The 21,156-nt window shown below is 43.3% G+C and overlaps 1 protein-coding gene across 1 annotated transcript in view; it reads left to right on the forward strand.

Annotated features, from left to right (window-relative positions):
* The window catches only part of NHSL1 (NHS-like 1), a 106,425-nt gene extending 87,401 nt beyond the window's left edge, over positions 1-19,024 (forward strand). The window contains exons 6-9 of the mRNA XM_006834709.1: positions 7,325-10,125; positions 10,219-10,672; positions 11,263-11,395; positions 18,274-19,024. Of these exons, the coding sequence (XP_006834772.1) occupies positions 7,325-10,125; positions 10,219-10,672; positions 11,263-11,395; positions 18,274-19,024 (4,139 nt within the window). The remainder of the gene's footprint in view (positions 1-7,324; positions 10,126-10,218; positions 10,673-11,262; positions 11,396-18,273) is intronic.
* Positions 19,025-21,156: the final 2,132 nt, after the last annotated feature.

The raw sequence follows: 21,156 nt of genomic DNA on the forward strand, positions 1-21,156 counted from the left end.
ATGTTCTTGATGTCAGCCCACAACTCTTCGGGTCTTCAGTCGTTAGTGTCTATTGCATCAAATCTGTTTTTTAGATGGTTTCTAGATACAGGTGTGGTATAGTCAAGATCATGTTTTGCCTCTTATGAACTTATTTTAAATTTCTTCAGCTTCAGCCTGAACTTGCCTATGGTCCCTTAGTGGTCTTTCTCATAGTCTGCCCCTGACCTTGTTACAGCTTATGATACTGACCTTTTTTCACTCATCTTTTCCAACAGATGCAGTCAGTTTGAGTACTGTGTATTTTTTCTTGTGAGATGGTTGGTTTTGGAAAATTCTATCATGCTAACTGCAGTATCATTTCTATCACCAAATTTACAGTTTCTAACTACTGATCCTTCCTCTTTGTTTCCAACCTTCACATTTCAATCACCAGTAATTATCAATGCATCTTGATTGCATGTTTGATCAATTTCAAACTGAAGATTTTGGTAGAATTATTCAGTTTTGAAATCACTGATTTTAGTGGTTACTGGTACTTAAATTTAAATAATAGTGGTATTAACTTGCCTTCAAGATAGATCTTAACATTTTCTTTTTGACAGTAAATGCAATGCCATTCCTCTTCAATTTGTTGTTTCTGGCTTAGTAAACCATATGGTTGTCAGATTCAAAATGACCAATACCAGTCCATTTCAGGTGCCTAGCTTATTGGTGTTTATGCATTCCATTTCATTTTTTGTCAACTTTTAACTTTCCTAGATTCATACATCATACATTTCATGTTCAAATTATTAATGTATGTATGCAGCTGTTTCTCCTCATTTTGAGTTACGTCCCATCAGCAAATGAAGGTCCCCAAAACTTTACTCCATTTGCGTTATCTTGGTCAACTCTACTGTGAGTTGACCAAGGCAGTCCTTTCCAGTCATATTTTGAGTGGCTTCCAACTTGAGTTGCTCATCTTCCAGCACTATATCTGACAGTTTTCCTCTGCTATTCATAGGTTTTCAGTGGCTAAAAAATTAGAAGTAGTCTGTCTGTCCCTTTTCTCAGTCTGTCTTAGTCTGGAAGCTCTGCTGCTAGAATTTAAAATACTTTTGGCACAGCTTACAGATCACAGCAACACACAAGCCAAAACAGTATGACAAACTGACATACAAGTGGTAGTATTTAAATTAGAACTTGTTAAAAATACAGGGAACTAGACAATGATTTTAGTTTTATAAATAGGTTAGTTGGAGGATTGGTGGGTAGAATGAGGAAGAATAGCATTTAAATATAGTTTCATTTAGCAAAGACATCAAATCATGTATTTGTGCTATTGACTTCCAGACCTTCTAGTTGACCTTGCCCTTTCTCCCAATTTTTGGTACTTACAGAAAGTGTGCATTAGAAGCCTTGTATTACTAAACTAAAAATTATGAAAACAAGACATTTAATTCATAATTAGTCTTCTAAGTATAAAGCATATGAAAGTTTGGTTGAGTGAAACAAACGAAAGATTAAAAAAAGAATTGCCTAATTGAACAATGCCTAATTTCATTCCCTAGGAAAAACTAGGTAGTCCCCAAATTGCCAAAAGCCTTTAACTTTTAAAAATGCAACAAAACAGAGGTACTTTGACTAATGAAAGGTTTATAATGTGCTCAGTTATGTACCATTTTTACTTTTAAATCCCTAAGTAGTGACTGTCACTTAAAACTCAAGGTATGAGCCTTGCAGTTTACTACCACTATATATCTAATGCATTTTATTTATAATTTATTGCCTTCCACTTAAATTAATGGGACGAAAATTCCAAACTTTCTATTAAATTATATTGTCTCAAAACTAGACAAATGTGTTTGAATATCTTACTATGATATACAATTCTTTCGACTCAGGAAAAGACAGTTTTGTTGGTATATAAGTTTATTTCACTGTACAATCACTTAGATGCTCTTGGAATTTGTTTCTTTACATCAGGGGTGGGGAACCTTTTTCCTGCCAAAATTTATAACGTCATTTGAGGGCCAGACAATATTATCAACTTAAAAATTAGCCCTGCTATATTGGGTCAAACATTTAATTAACTCACCCCTAGTAAGATGGTATTTTCAGTAGCCTCATATGCATGTGAAAGTTGGACAAATGAATAAAGAAGACCACAGAAGAAGTGATGCATTTGAGTTGTGATGTTGTAGGAGAATATTGACAGTACCATGGAAGGCCAAAAGAGCGAACAAATCTGTGTTGAAGAAGTACAGCGGGTATGCTACTTGGAAGCCAGGATGGCCAGACTTGGTCTCTCATACTTCAAGAATATTATCAGAAGGGACCAATCCCTGGAGAAGGATATCATGCTTGGTAAAGTGGAGGGTCAGCCAAAAAAAAATAGGAAGACCTGCAACAAGATGTATTGGCACAGTAGAAGCTGCAATGGGCCCAAGTGTAGCAACAATTGTGAGGTTGGTGCATGATCTGGCAGTGTTTTGTTCTATGTGCATAGGATTACTATGGGTTGGTACCAACTCACCGGCACATAACAACAACAACGTGATGGCTGGAACGGCAATTGCCTTGGCAGGGCCAGACCAAATGATTTCTAGGGCCTTATATGGTCCTGGTAGCGTAGTGGTTACAAATTGGGCTGATAACCCCAAGGTTGGCAGTTCGAAACTACCAGCTGTTCCATGGGAGAAAGATTAGGCTTTCTGCTCCCATAAAGATTTACGGCCTCAGAAACCCTGCACAGGGTCACTGTGTGTTGGAACCGACTCCATGGTACTTAACAACAACAACAACAATAACATATGGTCCACAGGTCAGATATTCCCCACCTCTGCTTTACATCTTCCTCAAGTAGTAAAGGACTCATTTAAAGAATCACCTGAGTGATGTTCTGAGTAATCTCTGATAGTTCGCACTACCAGTATTACTGAGGACCTGACAAAACTTTTTAAAAACTTGTATACTCTACTTTAACATTATCTTGTAGATTTCTGTCTCCTTAACTGCATGTGTTTTTAAATGGGAAATCTTTTATAGAATGATATAATAAGGAAACACTGTTATATAATTGTTTGTTTATTATATTTGAAAATTAGACAAAGTCCATCCATGTTTTTAGTAGCACCAAAGTGGTCTACATGTGTCTATAGTTTGCTTTCCATTTTGTTCTTTAACTACAATCCACATAGGACTCATCTAATTCCTGTAATATTGTGAAACTTTTTGTATTATGAAAATATTGGTGGATCTATTCTAGAAATAGAATTTTGATAGTACCTATGGCAAATGATATGTGAGGTTTTTTTCATGTATTTTTTAAGGTATTTTGAAAAATAATATTTTGCAAGTATAAGAAAGTTATATTTGGCTGTGTTTTTGTTGTGTGCCAGTGAGTTAATTCTGACTCTCAGTGTCCCAGAGAACAGAGTAGAGCTGCCTCATAGGGTGCTCTAGGCTGTACTCTTTACTGGATCAGATCACCCGCTATTTTCTATCATGGCGCAGTTGAACCAGTAACTGTCAGTTAACAGCTGAGCACTTCACCATTGTACCACCTGGGTTCCTCATACTTGGCTGTAGGTGGTGAAAAATGGTTTCACATTCAAATCTGTCACCTGAACGTATCATGACTTTGTTTATCACATCCAGAGACAGTAAAAACTACAACCAATCACATACAGAAACCACTTCAGTGTTGAAAACGAAAAGGAAATAAAACCCATTGTCGTATGAAATAAGGTATCTTAAATGTTTGACATTCAAGTGGTGCACCTGATTTCAAACCATTTCAAACTTTTCCTGATTTCAAACCATTTCGTATCCCCTTGTTCAAACGACTGCTTCTTGTTCTATGTACAAGTTCATCATAACTACAGTTAGTGTTCTGGAATACCCATTCTTTGCAATGTTATCCATAACTTGTCATGATCCACAAAATCGAAAGGCTTTGCATAGTCAATAAAGCACAGGGTAACATCTTTCGGGTATTCTCTGCTTTCAGCCAAGATCCATCTGATATCAGCAATAATATCCCTAGTTTCTTCTGAATTCGGCTTGATTTTCTGCCAGTTATCTGTCAATATACTGCTGCATTATCCTCAACAAAATTTTAGTTCATGTGATATTAATGATATGGTTCAGTCCCATATCATTGGGTCATCTCTCTGAAATGGGCACAAATATGTATCTTTCCCAATTAGTTGGCCAGGTAACTGTCTTCCAAATTTTGGCATAGATGACTGAGCACCTCCAATGTTGCATCAGTTTCTTGAAAGATTTCAGTTTGCATTTTGTCAATTCTGGGATCCCTCTTTTTTGCTAGTACCTTCAGTGCAGTTTGTACTTCTTCCTTCAGTACCACAAGTTCTTGATCATGTGCTACCTCTTGAAATGATTGAACATTGAACTGTTCTTTTTGGTACAGTGACTCTGTTTATAGCTTTCATCTTCCTTTGATGCTTTTGACATTATTCAATATTTTGCCCATTAAATCCTTCAATATTGCAAGTTGAGGTTTGAATTTTTTTCTCTAGTTCTTTGTGCTTGATAAATACTGGGTATGTTCTTTTGTTTCTAACTCCAGGTCTTTGTACATTTCATTATAATACTTGACTTTGTCTTCTCATGCTGCTCTTTGAAACTCTCTGTTCAGCTCTTTTACTTCTTCATGTCTCATTCACTTTAGCATGTCCATGCTGGAGAGCAAGTTTCAGAGTGTCTTCTGACATCCATTTTGGTCTTTTCTTTCTTTCCTGTCTTCCTAATGACCTTTTTTTATAGAACTGTTATTGTCATCTACAGCTTTTAGGGTCTTCATTCACTAGTGTCTAATGTATCAAATCTGTTCTTGAGATGGTCTCAAAGGTCAGGTGGGCTATGTTCAAAATCCTGCTTTGGCTCCTGTGGACTTATTTTCATTTTCTTCATCTTCAGCCTGAACTTGCCTAAGAGCAATTAATCATCAAGGCCATATTTTCCAACTACTTCTTTGTTTCCATCCTTTGCATTCCAATCACCAGTAATGATCAATGCATCTTGCCTGCGTGTTGATCATCAGTTCAGACTGATGAAGTTGGTAGAATTCTTCAATTTCATTATCACTGGCTTTAGTTGTTAGTGTGCAAATTGAATAATAATAGTACTATACTATCTGGTTTCCCTTGTAAGTGTATGGATATTATCGCAGACAGCATTGCGTTTCAAGATAGATCTTGAAAATGTTCTTTTTGATGATGAATGTTACACCATTCCTCTTGAATTTGTCATTCCTGACATAGTAAATCATATGATTGTCAGAATCAAAATGGCCAGTACCTATCTATCCATTTCAGTAAGGCCTAGGATGTCTACCTTTATGTGCTCTTTTTTTTGTTTTTGACAACTTCCAATTTTCCTAGAGTCATACTTCATATGCTCCTGGTTCTGATTATTAATGAATGTTTACAGCTGTTTCTCCTCATTTTGAGTTGTTCCCCATCAGTAAATGAAGGTCTGGAAAACTTTACTTCATGTGCTTTATCTTGGTCAGCTCTTCTTTAGCGAGGCAGCTCTTCACCAGCCATATTTTGAGTGCCTTCCAACCTGAGGGGCTAATCTTCCAGGACTATATCTGACAATGTTCCTCTGCTATTCATAAGGTGTTCAATGAGTAAACATTCAGAAGTAGTCTGCCTCTCTGTCTTCCTAGTCTGTCTTACTTTGGAAGCTCAACTGAACCCTGCCCAGCATGGGTGTACCCTGCTGCTATTTAAAACACCGGTGGCAGAGTTTCCAGCCTCACAACAACATGCACGCCACCACAGTATGACAAACTGACAAACAAATGGTGGGTGCAAACAAATCCAACCATACAAGTCAACCTCTCATCTTTTAAAATACCAATGGCTAACACTTGCTCCTTTTATTCTTCTTTCCTCAAAGCGGAGTTTTCTTTTGCTTATGCCCTTTTTGCCCATTTCCCCACTTTCTAAGGATAGACTTTTGTGTGTGTGTATGTGTGTGGTTTGTGCGTGTGTGAGTTTTGTATGTGTGTTCAGTGTGTTGTATTGGCAGATGATAGGGGGAGGAAATGTACCCTCTTTGGTGAAGACTCAATAATAAAAAAATGATTCTCCAAAATCTGCTGGGGAGCCTTCCTCATGGGGTGTACTATTATAGGATAGTGTTATAATTCAGTGATATAAACACTCTGTCACTGTTTTCATGCAGTCCTTTGCAATTTGAAAGAGCAAATGACTTAAGAGCCAGTCAGGGCATGCCCCACACAATGGTTAATTTATGTGGGGCTGTCCAGTGGTACAGAACATCATTCAGCAAAGTCTGTGCCTGAGACAGTTCAGGTCCTTTTTAAATGTAAGCAATAGCTTTGCTACTGCTTTTAAAGATGGAATTTGTCCTAATAATTATTATGCATAAGTTGATCTCCCTCCATCCCCTGGTACACTTTGGATAAGTTCTTGGCTTTGTGGTGTTTTTCAAGCTGAACTCTTAATATTAACCCACATGTGATGTCTTTTCTCATCTATCCCCCTCCCCATTTTCCCTTCTTCCCGCCACAATTTTTAATGCACCACTCTCTGTATGACAGTAAAGTTCCAAGAAACAAATAGCCATCATTTGAAGACATCCTCACAAGAGCAGGTACTGCTTGCTGCTGTCCCTCTCCCAGAACACGACAGATTGCGATTGGATTTTGAATGTCAATGTCACCAACAAACAGATGATAATGGCTTAAGATGGATAATGACATATTTGAAACACAGATGGGCTTGTAAATCATTTTTTCTTTTTCTTAGGAGTTCCTTTCTACATTAAAAAAAATAATAATGTAATTAGCACTGTTTTGTGCCAGGAGCTCTCCTAAAAGGAATCTCTGTAGCCCTAGTATTCAACTGCCACCTCCATCCGCCTTCATCAGCATTTGGCAGATGGTTTCAGCTGCCAGATCCTTGCAAGGCCTGATGGGTGAAAGGCGACCTTGAACTAAGTCTTGCAGAAAGACCGTTCTATGAGAAGTCTGCCCTCCAGCAGGGCACACTGGACCCATGAGCTCTATGGGAGGGAGCTGAGAATTCCATCTGTAGGAGGATATGAAATACCAATTGAGAAATACATGAAATTCATTAAAAAAGGTTTTTATTTTAGGAGCTGTCAAGAGCTATTTAAACCCATTTTGAAGCTTACAGGAGAAAAGAAACCAGGTCAAATGTGTGGGGGGATATATATACATATACATACATACATACATACATACATACATACATACATACTTATGTGTATATATTTTTTAAGTGCAACAGAGTCAGAAGGGAATGACAGTATGATAACATGCCTGCTTCTGTTTTATCTCCAGCATCAGGCCCTGGCCAAGAAGATGTTGAGGGTCACCCGATGTATACTCCGGACCACTACTCTACCCTAGGAAGGCTTGACAGCCTTCGGTCTGTAGGGCAGCGCTCTGGAACCAGAGACTCCAGCTGCCAGACTGAAGAAGTGAGAGTCGTCCCACCTTCCATGAGAAGAATCAGGGCACAAAAGGGGCATGGCATTGCAGCCCAGATGAGCCACCTCTCAGGCTCCTCTGGGAATATGTCTGTGCTGAGCGACTCTGCAGGCATTGTGTTCCCTTCTCGCCTCAACAACGATGGTTTCCACAGTCTTCCACGCTCTGGAGCAGGGGCCAGAATGCAGCCCCTTGAGCCAAGGCTGAGTGTGCTGGGCCTTGCAGAAGACACAGACAGCACATTCTCCTACCACATGGGAGGTGCCTCAAGGACTGGAACACTTCTGAGACCCAAATCCCAGGAGCTTAGGCACTTTGAGGCTGAAAACGGAAGCAGCCCAGCGTGTGTGGTTTCTCCTCATGCAACCTACTCCACGAGCGTCATCCCAAATGCCACACTCTCTTCCTCTTCAGAGGTAATCATTATTCACACTGCTCAGAGTTTAGGGCCGCTGGATGGTAAAATCACCAGCTCCTCCTCATATGGGAAGGTAAGACCCAGCGACCACCGCCTCTCCAGGCATGTTGTAAAAGAAGGTCTTCAGTCTTCCAGTGGCCAATGGGATAAGAATCACTCCACCATTGTTTCACAGACTGCCTTAGATACCAGTTCCCCTGATGCCACTACACTGTCATCCCTCTGCAACTCAACAGTCTCTCTAAATACTCCAGCAAATAGGGAGAATGGGTCCCAAACTGGGGCTTACCATTGTAGAAATAGCCTGAACTTCCCAAGCCATCCCCAAGATGTGGACAGCAAGAGTGAGTCTAGCTATTCCGGAGGCAGAGTGCATGGTTGCCTCGAGCCCTGGGACTATCAGGCCTCAGGCAGTGGGAGAGCATCCCCACAGAAGGCACAATGTGCAATGCCTGGTTACTCCATGCCTGTCAATAACCTGAGCAGCTGCAGCTTGGACCAAACGTCACACAGAGAGGACACCAGGTCCCTGTGCTCAGTGGACCACAATGGCTACTACACCCCTGCACGTACAGGCTCCGGACACGGATCCGGGAATCTGTGCAATAGCAGTGATGGCTTTGGGAACCCCAGACACAGCGTGATCAATGTTTTTGATAGAAAGGTTCAGAAAAGCCAAGGGGACCAGCCAGATTACCAGGATAAATCCTTTTCGCGAAGCATCTCTTTGAAGAAAGCAAAGAAGCCTCCGCTGCCTCCCTCTCGGACTGACTCTCTCCGCAGGATCCCTAAGAAGGGCACCCAGCCTAATGGGCAGGTGCTGAACGAAAGTCTGATCGCCACGCTCCAGCACTCTCTACAGCTGAACCTCCAGTGCAAGGACGGCAGCTCGCCCTCCCAGAGCCCCTGCAGTGACTTCGAAGAGCCCTGGCTGCCCCGCTCCCGCAGCCAGAGCACAGTCAGTACCAGCAGCATGACCTCCGCCACCACCCCGAACGTGTACTCCCTGTGTGGGGTCACACCATCACAGAGTGACACAAGCAGCCTCAAGTCGGAGTACACAGACCCATGGGGCTACTATATTGACTACACGGGGGTGCCAGAAGACCTGGGGAACCCAGGAGTGGCGTGTTCCAGCAGCAGTGGCGTGGCAGCTGGAAACGGTCCGGTTCGTCAGGTTCAAGATGGTTCCAGGGCTGTGATGCCTCAAGTGCCGAGTAATTCAGTCAAACCAAAGCTCACATCCCCAGAGAAGTCCCACAGAGTCACTTCTCCATCCAGTGGGTACTCCAGCCAGTCGAATACACCCACAGCCCTCACCCCTGTGCCTGTGTTTCTCAAGTCTGTGTCACCAGCAAATGGGAAGAGGAAGGCCAAGCCCAAGGTGCCAGAGAGGAAGTCCTCTCTGATATCCTCCATATCCATTTCCTCATCTTCAACTTCTCTTTCTTCTAATACGTCTACTGAAGGAAGTGGTACTGTAAAGAAACTGGATTCATCAGCTGGGTCTCCTCTGGCTCCCCCTCCTTCTCTGCCATCTCCCTATCCTACTGACAAGTCTTCTCTGCCTCCTCCTCCTGTCGCAGACTCCTCTGGGGGCTCTCCTGTGCCTCACTCTCCCGTCTTCCCCCCTCCACCGTTAGAAGTTCTAACTCCTTTCTGTTTCCCGGTGGAGGGATGCCTTCCTCCTCCCCCCACATCACTTAGCCCCATTCTTCCAGACCCATCCCCTTCTTTACCCTCTCCTCCACCTTTCTTACCTTCTTCAGGTCCACCGCCTGCTCCACCTCTTGACCCCAAATTATTGAAAGACACCAGGCCTTTTTACAAACAAGCTAAGCCCCCAGGTTCCTCCTGTGATGCTTTAAAGCAGCCTTGTCACAAGGAGGAGAACTCCAGACTCACTATGCCCCTCATAACCACCGAAGCATTACAGATGGTACAGTTGAGGCCGGTGAAGAAGAACTCAGGAACGGAGGGAGCACTGTTGTCTGAAAGAATATCTCAGGAAAAATCAACTCCGGTTGTTCCCCAGTATCATTTAAAGCCATCTGCTTTCCTGAAATCCAGAAATAGCATAAATGAAATGGAGACTAAAAGCCAGAATGCCTCCGCCAAAGGCTGGCTTCCAGCTCCTGCCAAGAGTGCCAGTCAGGGTCACCATGACAGTGCAGCTGAGCGTGTCGGCCTTCAGAGCCGCAGAGATGGAGCGCAGCCGGCCCAGGCCTCTGGAGCTTCATTTCCACGGACGGATGCTGAGGCTGCAGCCCCGGCCGCTGCGCACAGTGCAAAGGCGCAGGCCGGCTTCAGGACTGCACCGGTCCAGGAGCAGCCGGGCTCGCCAACGGAGCCACCTGGCTCCTCACCCAGCAGAAAGCCGCCTCCTATTTCAAAGAAGCCCAAACTGTTCCTTTTGGTACCACCTCCTCAGAGAGATTTCACAGCGGAGCACACAGAGAACGTGAGTGAAGTCTTCCGAGACGCGCCCAACCTCACCAGGAGAGAGGCGGACTCTGTGCACAGCAAAGGGGCACAAGTGAGTTTTGCAACCAGAACCAGTTCTGATGAGCCGGACTCCAGCAGCTCGATTCTTGAGGGAGGAGCTGCAGGATCCACATCCCTTGGCAGAGTGGAAGCCAATGCCCCCATGGTACAGCCTGATGTCTCGCCAGCCCCCAAGCAGGAAGAGCCCTGCACCTCCGATGAAGGCAGCAGCAGTGAGAACAGTGCGGATAGCGTGGGCAGTGGGGAGCAGTGCCTGTTTCAGGACAGTGGAGGAGGTAAGTCTGGGTTTTGTGCTCTCATTCTTCTCTGGCCATACACAGCTGAGACATCTACAGCTGTTGAATGTTCACACATGCAGCCAAAGTAGATCCGATTAGAATCACATTTAAGACCGTGTATGTGGGCTTCTTGTGCTGCCTTACACGTGAGGTTTCCAACTTTGCATTTTATGAATTTTTTGAGGGGGGAAAAAAATCCAAGCAGTAGGCTAAAGGATGGGCTTTCAGGATAGCAGAACCCAGAGGGATGGTCTGAGCATGCCGAATGTCCTCTAGTAGGGTTTGTGAGACTATAAATTTTGCTGGCGACCAAGATGTTAAATAGCAATCTGTAATCTTGCTTCTGAAGAGCAGCAGAGAAAGGTCAACAGAATTTAAAAGTGATTCAGTAGTTGGAGACAGTAACGAAAAACTGTGAGTTTGGGTCACACGCTAGTGTCAATCCTTGCAAAATACCAAAGCACAGACTCCCTTCATGTCCTGGGCTCTCACTGCTGGGAATGCTAGGGAAGTATACGTGGGGAATTGGGCTGTCACTCAAGGGCCTTGTGGGTCTAGTATGTTTTCATGTTCGCTTCTCTGTCTAGCTGGAGTGCTGGAGACAGAAACAGCAGCATCTTCATCAGAGACCTGGGACGTCCTCAGGGAAGAAGGGAGTGATGAGGTGACGACCCCCAGCAGACCCAGAACCACAGAAGATCTCTTTGCAGCTATTCACAGGTACCCCAAACTCTTCCTCTGATGTGAACCTTTCCCAGATGCTGGTTCATTGATTCCCCATCCCGAGGTTTCATCTGCCACACATTTGTGATTCATTAGCTTTGCTGATGATTTTTTTTTTTCATGTATTTTCTATATTTCATTTCTTCTCTGTATTTTCTGTTTTTACTTTGCCACACTGATTTTTATGATGATTTGGGGAGGGGAGGGCAGAGGCTCACATGACACCTTCACTCCTGCAGGCAAGAAATAAAGTGTCTGTCATTTGATGGTGTTTCTACAAGCTGGATGAGAGCAGAAAAGAGTCCACTTCAGAGTGAGGTTTGTCATGCTCTATGAATTTAGAATGCACAGACTAGCACTCCTCTTCACTCAGAGCGACGCTGTGTAGGATCCCCAAGGAGCAGCTGGTGGATTTGAACCAATGACTTCTGGTTAGCAATCTGGTCCGGTGCTACAGCACTACATTATTCTCTTAACTTTACAGAAAAAATCTGGATTTTATTTTGCAGTTTCTTTGGCTGCCTCAAAGAGCCTTGGTGGCAGTGGGGTAAGCATAAAGTGTTGGGCTGCTGCCAGCTCAGCCAATCCTAAAGCGAAAGATGAGGCAGTCTGCTTGCATAAAGATCCAGAGCTTCAGAAATCCTCTAGAGCAGTTGTACTCTCTGTGAGTCACAAGGAGTCAGAAGCCACTAGACACCAGTGAGCTTGTTGTTGTTGTTGCTGTTTATATACCACTGGAGTTCTGGTGTAGCACAAGATCAGTTTGAACAACAAGGTGGGTGGTTCAAACCCACCACTCGCTCCTCAGAAATCCAGAACCAATTCGAAGGACCTTAACAGCAATAATAGAACACTAGTGCCATCTACTGGCTTCAGAAATGGTTGCATTTACAAAATAAGCATTGTTGTTAAGTACCATTCCGACTCATTTGTTGATGTTGTTAGGTGCCATCCAGTTGGTACCAACTCATAGCGACCCTATACACAACAGAACGAAACACTGACCAGTCCTGGGCCAACCTCACAGTCATTGCCATGCTTGAGCCCATCGATGCTGCCACTTTACAAATCCATCTCTTTGGGGGTCTTCCTCTTTTTCTCTGACCGTCCACCCTACCAAACATGATATCCTTCTCCAGCGACTGCTCTCTCCTGACAATATGTCCAAAGTATGAGAGACAAAGTTTGGCCATCTTGGGCTCCAAGGAGCATTCTGGCTGCACCTCTTCCAACACAGATCTGTTGGTTCTTTTGGCAGCCCATGGCACTTTCAATATTCTCCTCTACCACCATAACTCAAATGCATCAATTCTTCTACGGTCTTCCTTATTCACTATCTAGCTTTTGCTTCCATGTGAGGTTATTGAAAATACCATGGCTTGGGTCAGGCACACTTTAGTCCTCAAGCTGACATCTTTGCTCTTCACTTTAAAAAGGTCTTGTGCAGCAGAAGTGACCCTTTTATGGGGTTTCTGAGGCTTTAAATCTTTGCAGGAGCAGAAAGCCTCATCTTTCTCCCACAGAGTGGCTGGTGGGCTCGAACTGCAGACCTAGTGGTTTAATTCCAGTTCTTATCTTATGTAGCTACTGTACTCCCAAAATATACATACACTGTAAAATTTTCAAAACAACGGCCTGACCTGTTATCCTTTTTATATAAGGCTACTTTTAAGCATGAAATCCATCTAGCATGAAAATTGCATTTGGTGCGTCATTTTCCTAGTTGTAAATAGCTAACTGCCGTCTACAATGCCATTGTAAAAATTTATTAAGATCAAGTAGGTGCAAGTACTTCAAATCATGATGCCTTTTGCTTTCTTCTAGCCTTCTTTCTCACAGTATTTTCAGACAGCTTTTATGAATGTCTTTACATTGCCAAGACCTCATATTGCTCTGAATCAAGGTTTCTTTTCCTGCCTGAAACAGTGCAATCCTATAGAAACAATAAATGCTCTGTGTGAATAACCTTGTAGCAGCGCAGTTTTCCCATGTCTTGGGAGCTAAGTAAAAAGAGCTGTGCATGAGATGAAAGCATTGTGTTGTCTCACCTGAAGCTTCTCATGTAGCATATAAACCTGTCGTTTGGGTTATGGGGAGCGGATGAATGAAGGAGTTTGTCAAGAATGATGTCTTTTACCTCTCAGATCTAATATTAGTATAATATTCCAGGAGAAGCTAAATGCTGTCCCTTTAATGCTTCCTGACTGGGTTCTTGGATTGCAGTACAAAGAAAAAGGTAGCTAGTTATCAAATTAAAATTTTTCAAAACAGGGAAATGAGAAATGCTGCATGTATCCTTTGAAAACCAACTTTACTGGCTTTTCTAGTTTACTTGGATGTTATCTCCAACTTTAACCATGCTAAACACATACAATAAGCACTCAGTAAGTACTTTCTGAATTAAATGAGACCAACTGTAATTTAACTGTTAGAAAATTCCTCCAGGACTCAGACTCCTTCATTTAGTATGGAATGCACTGGACTGCTAAGTATATATGCACATCTATTTCTAATAGTAATCCACAGAGGAGGTCTGGGCTGCCTGCTTGTTCTGTATACTAAATGCTTGCTTTCAGTGAGAAACCAACTTTTGTGGAGCCAAATTGCTACATGCGTCTCCTAAAATTATACCAATGGTCTCGTCTATATTTTGGTTTGACTGTCTTCTTAAGATACCAAAAAATTCGTGGTCCTTCCTATTAGAGACTACATCTGCTGCAAGTAGAGAAATTGGCCCATCTAGATTAGTCCAGGAATCTTGATGTGGCGCTGTGGGTTAATGTGCCAGACTGCAAAGCCGTTTGAACTGCAAGTTTGGCGGTTCAAACTCACCATCTGCTCCTCAGAAACCCTGTCCAGGGTCGCTATGGGTCGGAACCGACTCAGTGGCACTTAACAACAACAATATATTAGTCCTGGAGTCCTGGTGTGGCACTGTGGGTTAATACGTCAGACTGCAAAGCCATTTGAACTGCAAGGTTGGCAGTTCAAGCTCACCAGCTGCTCCTTGGAAACCCTATACAGGGTCGCTATGGGTCAGAACCGCGACTCTATGGCACTTAACCACAACAACAATATGACTTAACCTTTGAAATAAAGGCCATAGACTGTGGGTGTGGACTGCCAGAAAGCATGGATAAATGACCATTTCTATGTTTGTATTAATAATAATGTTGTTAACTGCCACGGAGTTGGCTATCAACTCACAGTGATCCTAAACACTACAGGATGAAAAACTTTCCAGTCCTGCCATCATTGATGGTGGACTGGACCATTGTGAGCCATAGGGTTTTCACTGGCTGGTTTTATTAGCCAACATAATGAAAACCCATTTAAAATCTTGTGACTTGTTAGCGCTTTCTTTTCATGTTCTTCAGCACCTCAACTCATAATTTTAAATAAAGAACATCTAAATTGATACACAGCTTTCAAATTGTATAATGCAAATTAATTCACTTCAAATTTACAGCCAGATGGAAAATGTAGAACACCAGTTGAGGTGTGAAGTTTTTATGTTTATTGAAGTAGTTCGTTTTTAAGCCAGTGTTAACTCATTCAGCACTTTTTATAGCCATCATAGGCTTTTATGTTTTTTAATAGACGTATACAAAATTTTTATATTTGTACTCAAAGGCAGCTAGCTGCCCTTTGAACAGAAGCAACAGTGCTCTTATAAACTTACGGGGGGTTTTGTAATTATGCTAAGTCTACAACTAAAGGACATCATTTTAACTAAATATGCCTATGGCCTATTTTGTGTCTGTCAGTGCCCCATCACCATTTAAAAAACAAATAAAAGGGCATGGAGGAAGGTAAAATCTCCAATGAGTAGTATTCAATCTGTCTGGGTGGGTCTGATGAGATACAGATAGGTCTCTTGTGATACAGTAGTGAATAATTGTTATCAGGACTGATTGTGAGGGTTGGAAATGTAAAGGTAGATATTTTGTAGCAAAAGGAGGGGAGTGATTGACTTTGCAGTCCAGGAGCGGAGGTCCCTGGGACCATCAAGGGAGAAGAGTAGAGTGCGGGACCCTACCCAGAGAAACAGTGACGCCAGAGATTGAGGCAGAGACAATGATGTGGAGAGATGGAGTGGCTGAGGACTTTAGACACAGAGAGGGAGAGGGGCTGTGTGCTGATGACCGGGGGACAGGCCTACAGAATATACCCTTTGGTTGGTTGATGATGCATGGAGGGGATTGTAACCACAGCAATGCAACGATATACAATAGGGTGAATGTAAAGCTAATGTTCTCCCATGTAAACTATCACATAATTCACAATAAAACAGTAAAAAAAAAAAAAAAGAATCATACCACAAAAGGAATCTCTAAAAGAAGAAGATGAACAGAGCTGCTTTTGAGGAGAAAGCAGTTGTAAGGTGTGTTGTTTAAGTGGAAAGAAACTCCATTAAATTCTAGTTCAAATCCTAACAAACTGTGGTAATCCACCCTCGACCTCAGTAACCTCGGAAACTCGAAGGGATTACACTAGACCATTCTGACAGTCCTTTCCTGTACTAAAATGCCGAGATTGGCTTATTGCTGTGGTTTGATCATTTGGTCATTACTTTATAGCAGCATGCTACTCTTCTCTTGTAACCTTCAAAGCATAAACACTGAACCAAAGATCATGGACCAGGCTCTGCAGTCTCAACAAGTGGCAGGCTCATCCATTGCTGGAGCCACATCAGTTCTGACCACCTTCCAGCCTCAGCACTGGGCCATTTTCCCTCTGCCGTAGTGGCGCCTCTTGTTCTGGAAACAAGGAGACAAGCCCCGGGGAGCAATGAGCCAGGGACAGCCAACATGCCCCTCGCCACACCTTGGCCTTGCTGTATCAAAACAGCACTAATGCCTGGGCTGGTGGCTGGAGTTAAGAATTAGATTTCCCTAAATGACATGCAGGGGAACGCTGTAGCTGTAGGATAAGCCATGGACTTCAAACTACAAGGTTGGCAGTTTTAGCCAACTTTGTGGGAGACAGATGAGGTTTTCTGCTCCTGCAAAGATTTGTTGTTAAGTGCTGTCAAGTTGGTGCCAACTCGTAGCGAACCAGTATAGGTTTTCTGAGTAGCAACTGAGGTGTTTCAACAGCTGACCTTTTGGTCAGCAGCTCATTGTTTATTTTACAGTGCCACATCAGGACTCCTCCACAAAACTTTACAGCCTGAGAAACCCTATTACAGGGTCACTATGAATCAGAACCAACTTGACGGCACTTAACAACAACAAACATTTAAATGTTTACCAAGCACGTACCCTATGCTTATCATTGTACAACATGTTTCTTTATTGATAAACCTTTGCCTCATACTAATTCCTGATTCCACAAAACACATGGTTGTTGTTAAGAACCATCTAGTTGGTTCCAACTCATAGAGACCCTATGGCTCAAACCCACCTTTTGGCCCAGTGCTTTATCCCACAGCACCACACCAGGATGAAAGCAAATAGGATCCAAACATTCAATTCATCCAAGATCCCATAGCAAAGCTTTAGCAGTGGGATTTAACCCAAGTTTCTATGACTTAGACCCATGATATACCCATTGGTATGTCATCCCCATTTTACAAGTGAGAAATGGAGGTGCATCAAGTAACTTGGCCAGCGTCACCCTGCTCTAGGTTGGCAGAGTTTGGATTCAGCTCTTGATACTCTCAAATATCCTTGCCAAATATTCTGAAATTTTACTGCAGGAATGAACTGTATCTAGTTCCTTAAAACAAGGTCCACATGCAGTTAGGTATGTGCTCGCTGAGCTATTGAAATGAAGAAACCAACAAGGGGCCACCTGGGTCTGTTCCGCTAGCAGTACAAAGCACATTGATTAGAGAGGTCCTTTCTTCGAGTCTGAGAACAAGAAATAACCACAGGAAACATTTTACTTTCCCTGATAAGGCCCCTCACATTTTCATGATGTGGTTAAGGTTCTGTGAAGTCAGTCATAAAATAGGAGTTGGCACAGAAGGTTCATTCTTGTTTTCTCTAGAAGTGGGCATATGGTCCTGTAAGAGCTCAGGCAGACTGGTTTATGTGAAGCTCCAGGATGAGAATGGATGTGAAGCTGTAGAGTTGTTCTAGAATGAGAGATAAGAGCATGTCTTAGTAGACGGTACATTCAGGGAGCTGACTTCTCCTTTAACAGTCTGTTCCAGTATTAGCACAAACAAGAAGAGGAGTAGAAAGGGGAGGTGGCTGTACCATGTGATTCATTCGGTACAGTTCAGTAGAGTATCAGCTTATGAGAGGAAAATGGCATTTATGAGAACCTTTGATTTAATGTGCTGGGATTTGTTTCAAAAGAATCCAGAAGAGTTGGTGATACACCAATGCATTAATGACATCAGTTAATGATTATCATAACTGGGCCATGGACTTAGATAGTAATACAATGAACTATTGTTTTTGTATATGTGCTTTTTTTTTTTTAAAAAAAAAAAGGCAATCTTGAATTGAGTAACAAAAAAAACCACCAAACTCACTGTTGTCCGGTCAGTTCTGACTCCTGGTGACCTTATAGGACAGTGTAGAACTGCCCCCTACAGTTCCAAGGCTGTAAATCTGTACAGAAGCAGCAGCGGATGTGTTCAAACCATCAACTTTTTGGTTGACAGTCGAGTGCTTTAACCACAGCACCACCAGAGCTCCTTCTTAAGTTGTTGTTTTTGTAAGTCAGTTCCGACTCATAGCGACCCTGTTGTATAGGGTTTCCAAGGAGTGGCTAGTGAGTTTGAACAGCCGGCATTCTGCTTCAAACCAATCTTGCACTCCAGTGCATTAACCTGAAGCACCACACCTCAATATGCAGGAGGCGACTGTGAATACCTATTGAGAATTAACCTTTATCTCCACGGTTGTTTTAAATCTCAGATCCAAAAGGAAAGTTCTTGGCCGGAAAGATTCAGATGACGATCACGCCCGAAACCATTCACCCTCACCTCCAGTGACCCCCACCGGTGCTGCCCCCAACCTGGCCTCCCCGAAGCAAGTGGGATCCATTCAGAGAAGTGTCCGCAAGAGCATTACCAGCAGTGACAACTTCAAAGCTCTGCTGCTGAAAAAAGGGAGCCGATCCGACACGAGCGCCCGCATGTCGGCGGCCGAGATGCTCAAGAACACAGACCCTCGATTCCACAGAGCCAGGTTCGAACCCTCTGCAGACACCCCTGAGAGCCCGTCAAGCTGCGCCCCCAGCAAGAACAGAAGGGCCCAGGAGGAATGGGCCAAGAACGAAGGCTTGATGCCCCGCAGTCTGTCCTTCTCCGGCCCCCGGTACGGGCGCAGTCGCACACCGCCCTCTGCCGCCAGTAGCAGGTACAGCTTACGGAACCGGATCCAGAGCAGCCCCATGACTGTCATCTCGGAGGGCGAAGGGGAGGCCCTGGAGCCCGTGGACAGCAGAGCTCGCCGGGCTCTGGGATCAGCGAGGGGAGCTTTGATGGATGGAGTGACCAGGAGCGACAAGGATGAGGGCCACCTGCTCCGCAGTGAGGAGCCTGCCGCCTCCCTGTGGGCAAAAGCACCTGCTGGCCCAGCAGACGGTCGGGCTAGCGCCCAGGGCAGGGATTCCTTAGGACAGTGTGGAGGTTCTTCTCGGAAAGAGTTAGAACCAGGAATGTGACTTTCCCATTGTAGATGAGCAGTAGATCCCTTTGGGCAGCCCTGCTAGGTACCGGTCACCACTAGACCTGAAGCCCTTCATCAGCATTTGTGCTGTGAACCTGGGCTTCCTGGCCCAGCAGAATAAAGGAGGGTGGTTTCAGACTCACTCGGCACTTGCCCTGTGGCTTAAAAGCAAGTAGAAGCTTAACTTCTAATAGTGCTTCCTGGGGAAGATTTTGTTTTCCTTTTGCTAAATGCTAGTTATGTGTGTGTATTTTTTGAAAGGTTTTTTATTTAAAAAAATACACACACAAGCAGCATGTACAGAAATAGTGGTAACAAAGTTAAGCTAGAGTAAAAGCATCTTCTGGTCATTGCTGCTTTCCAAGTGTTGTGCTTACGAAAATTGGTGGGTTCCATCTGAAAAGTAAGACTTGCTTCTAAGAAAGGTGATAAATTTGCTGGCTGTTCATGCACAGAACACATGGGTCTATAGACATGTGCTTTGGAGGTGAGGCATGTCATGGTTAACACAGAGAAGTTGGGGAAGGGCTGACTAACTGATTCAGGTACTTTTTTCTGGGGAAAAAAGGCTTTGTTTCTTTTTTGTAAAAATGACAGACGTGGTAATGGCAACGCTGGAACTGGTACCTGCTGCTGTGCAGCCACGGACATGCAACTTTTAGCCTGATTTTTAGAGATGTAGGTCATTTTCAAAGGAATCTCCTCACAGAGTAACAGTGGAGACCTTCTTTGAGAAATGAAATGATGGTGTGTACATGCGGGGGAGGGAGTAAGAGACAGGGAGGGGAAGTGGAGAACGTGATACACTGCTAGAATGTGTTTCCTGCTTATGGAATAAAATTATTTTTCAAAATGAAATTTGAAAACTTGCACTACAGAACTGTGGGTGGAGCTTTTCCTTTACCACTGTTTTTACAGAGTTGAAACTTCCATTTGGCAATTTCTTATCACTTGAAATGTCAGCATTTGCTAACTTTTGGATATCCTTTTGGTTACACCAAAGAAAAAATTGTGGCTACTTTTTCCTTTAACTGCCTGCAGTATCATGTCCTAATTTAGAGGGGTTTATCACAATCTGTTATATATTATCTTACTCTGAAGAAAATGCTGGGTAGCTGTTATTAGTCAAACTGATAAAAATTGGCAGGGCTTGACTATTAGCCCTGGGGAAGGAATTTTTAGATTAAAAAGATTTTTTTGCATCATTTGATTTGTGTGTATGTGTGTGTGTGTGTGTTTATATTGCTAATAAAGAGAGTTTGCTATTTCCATTTTCATCTGCTCCAGTTACAATTTCAACACTTTTAAACACAGGAGAAAAGTCTGTATTTATTTGAATGTGAAATTCTTGTGAAACCCCACAACCTGCCACACACACCATACTGACCCACCCATCCATCCCAACTTCTCTACACGTAATCCAGTTAAGCATGCCATCAAGACCACCCCAACTCATGGTAACTCCAGAGTGTCCAAGTAAAACTGTGCTTCATAAAGGCTTTCTTGGCTGATTTTTTGGGAAGTGGATCACCTGAGGCACCTCTTGACCTCCAGTCTTTCAGTGAGCTGCCAGTGGCCTTCACCTTTTGTACCACTGTGATAGTTAAGGTTTTGTGTTAACTTGGCTTGGCTAGGATTCTCAGTAGTTTAGCAGTTACAGTGGTTATCCCTTCTATGATGAAATTGAATATGCAATCCAGTCCCAATCATGTGATCGGATGTGATTAGCCCTGATCTGATATGTTGTTGTTGTTAGGTGCCATCGAGTCAGTACCCACCCATAGCGACCTTATGCACAGCAGAATGAAACACTGCCTGATCCTGGGCCAACCTCTGTGGCCACACTTGAGTCTATCGATGCTGCCACTTGGCCAGTCCATCTCGTTGGAGGTCTTCCTCTTTTTCTCTGACCCTCCAGCTTACCAAACATGATATCCTTCTCCAGCGACTGGTCCCTCCTGACAATATGTCCGAAGTATGAGAGACCAAGTTTGGCCATCTTGGCCTCTAAGGAGCACTCTGGCTGCACTTCTTGTAGAACGGATCTATTGGGGGTTTTTTTGGCACTCCATGGCACTTTCAAAATTCTTCTCTAACACCATAACCCAAAGGCATCGATTCTTCTAC

The sequence above is a fragment of the Chrysochloris asiatica genome, unplaced genomic scaffold (genome assembly GCF_000296735.1).
Source record: "Chrysochloris asiatica unplaced genomic scaffold, ChrAsi1.0 scaffold00013, whole genome shotgun sequence".
NCBI lineage: Eukaryota > Metazoa > Chordata > Mammalia > Afrosoricida > Chrysochloridae > Chrysochloris > Chrysochloris asiatica.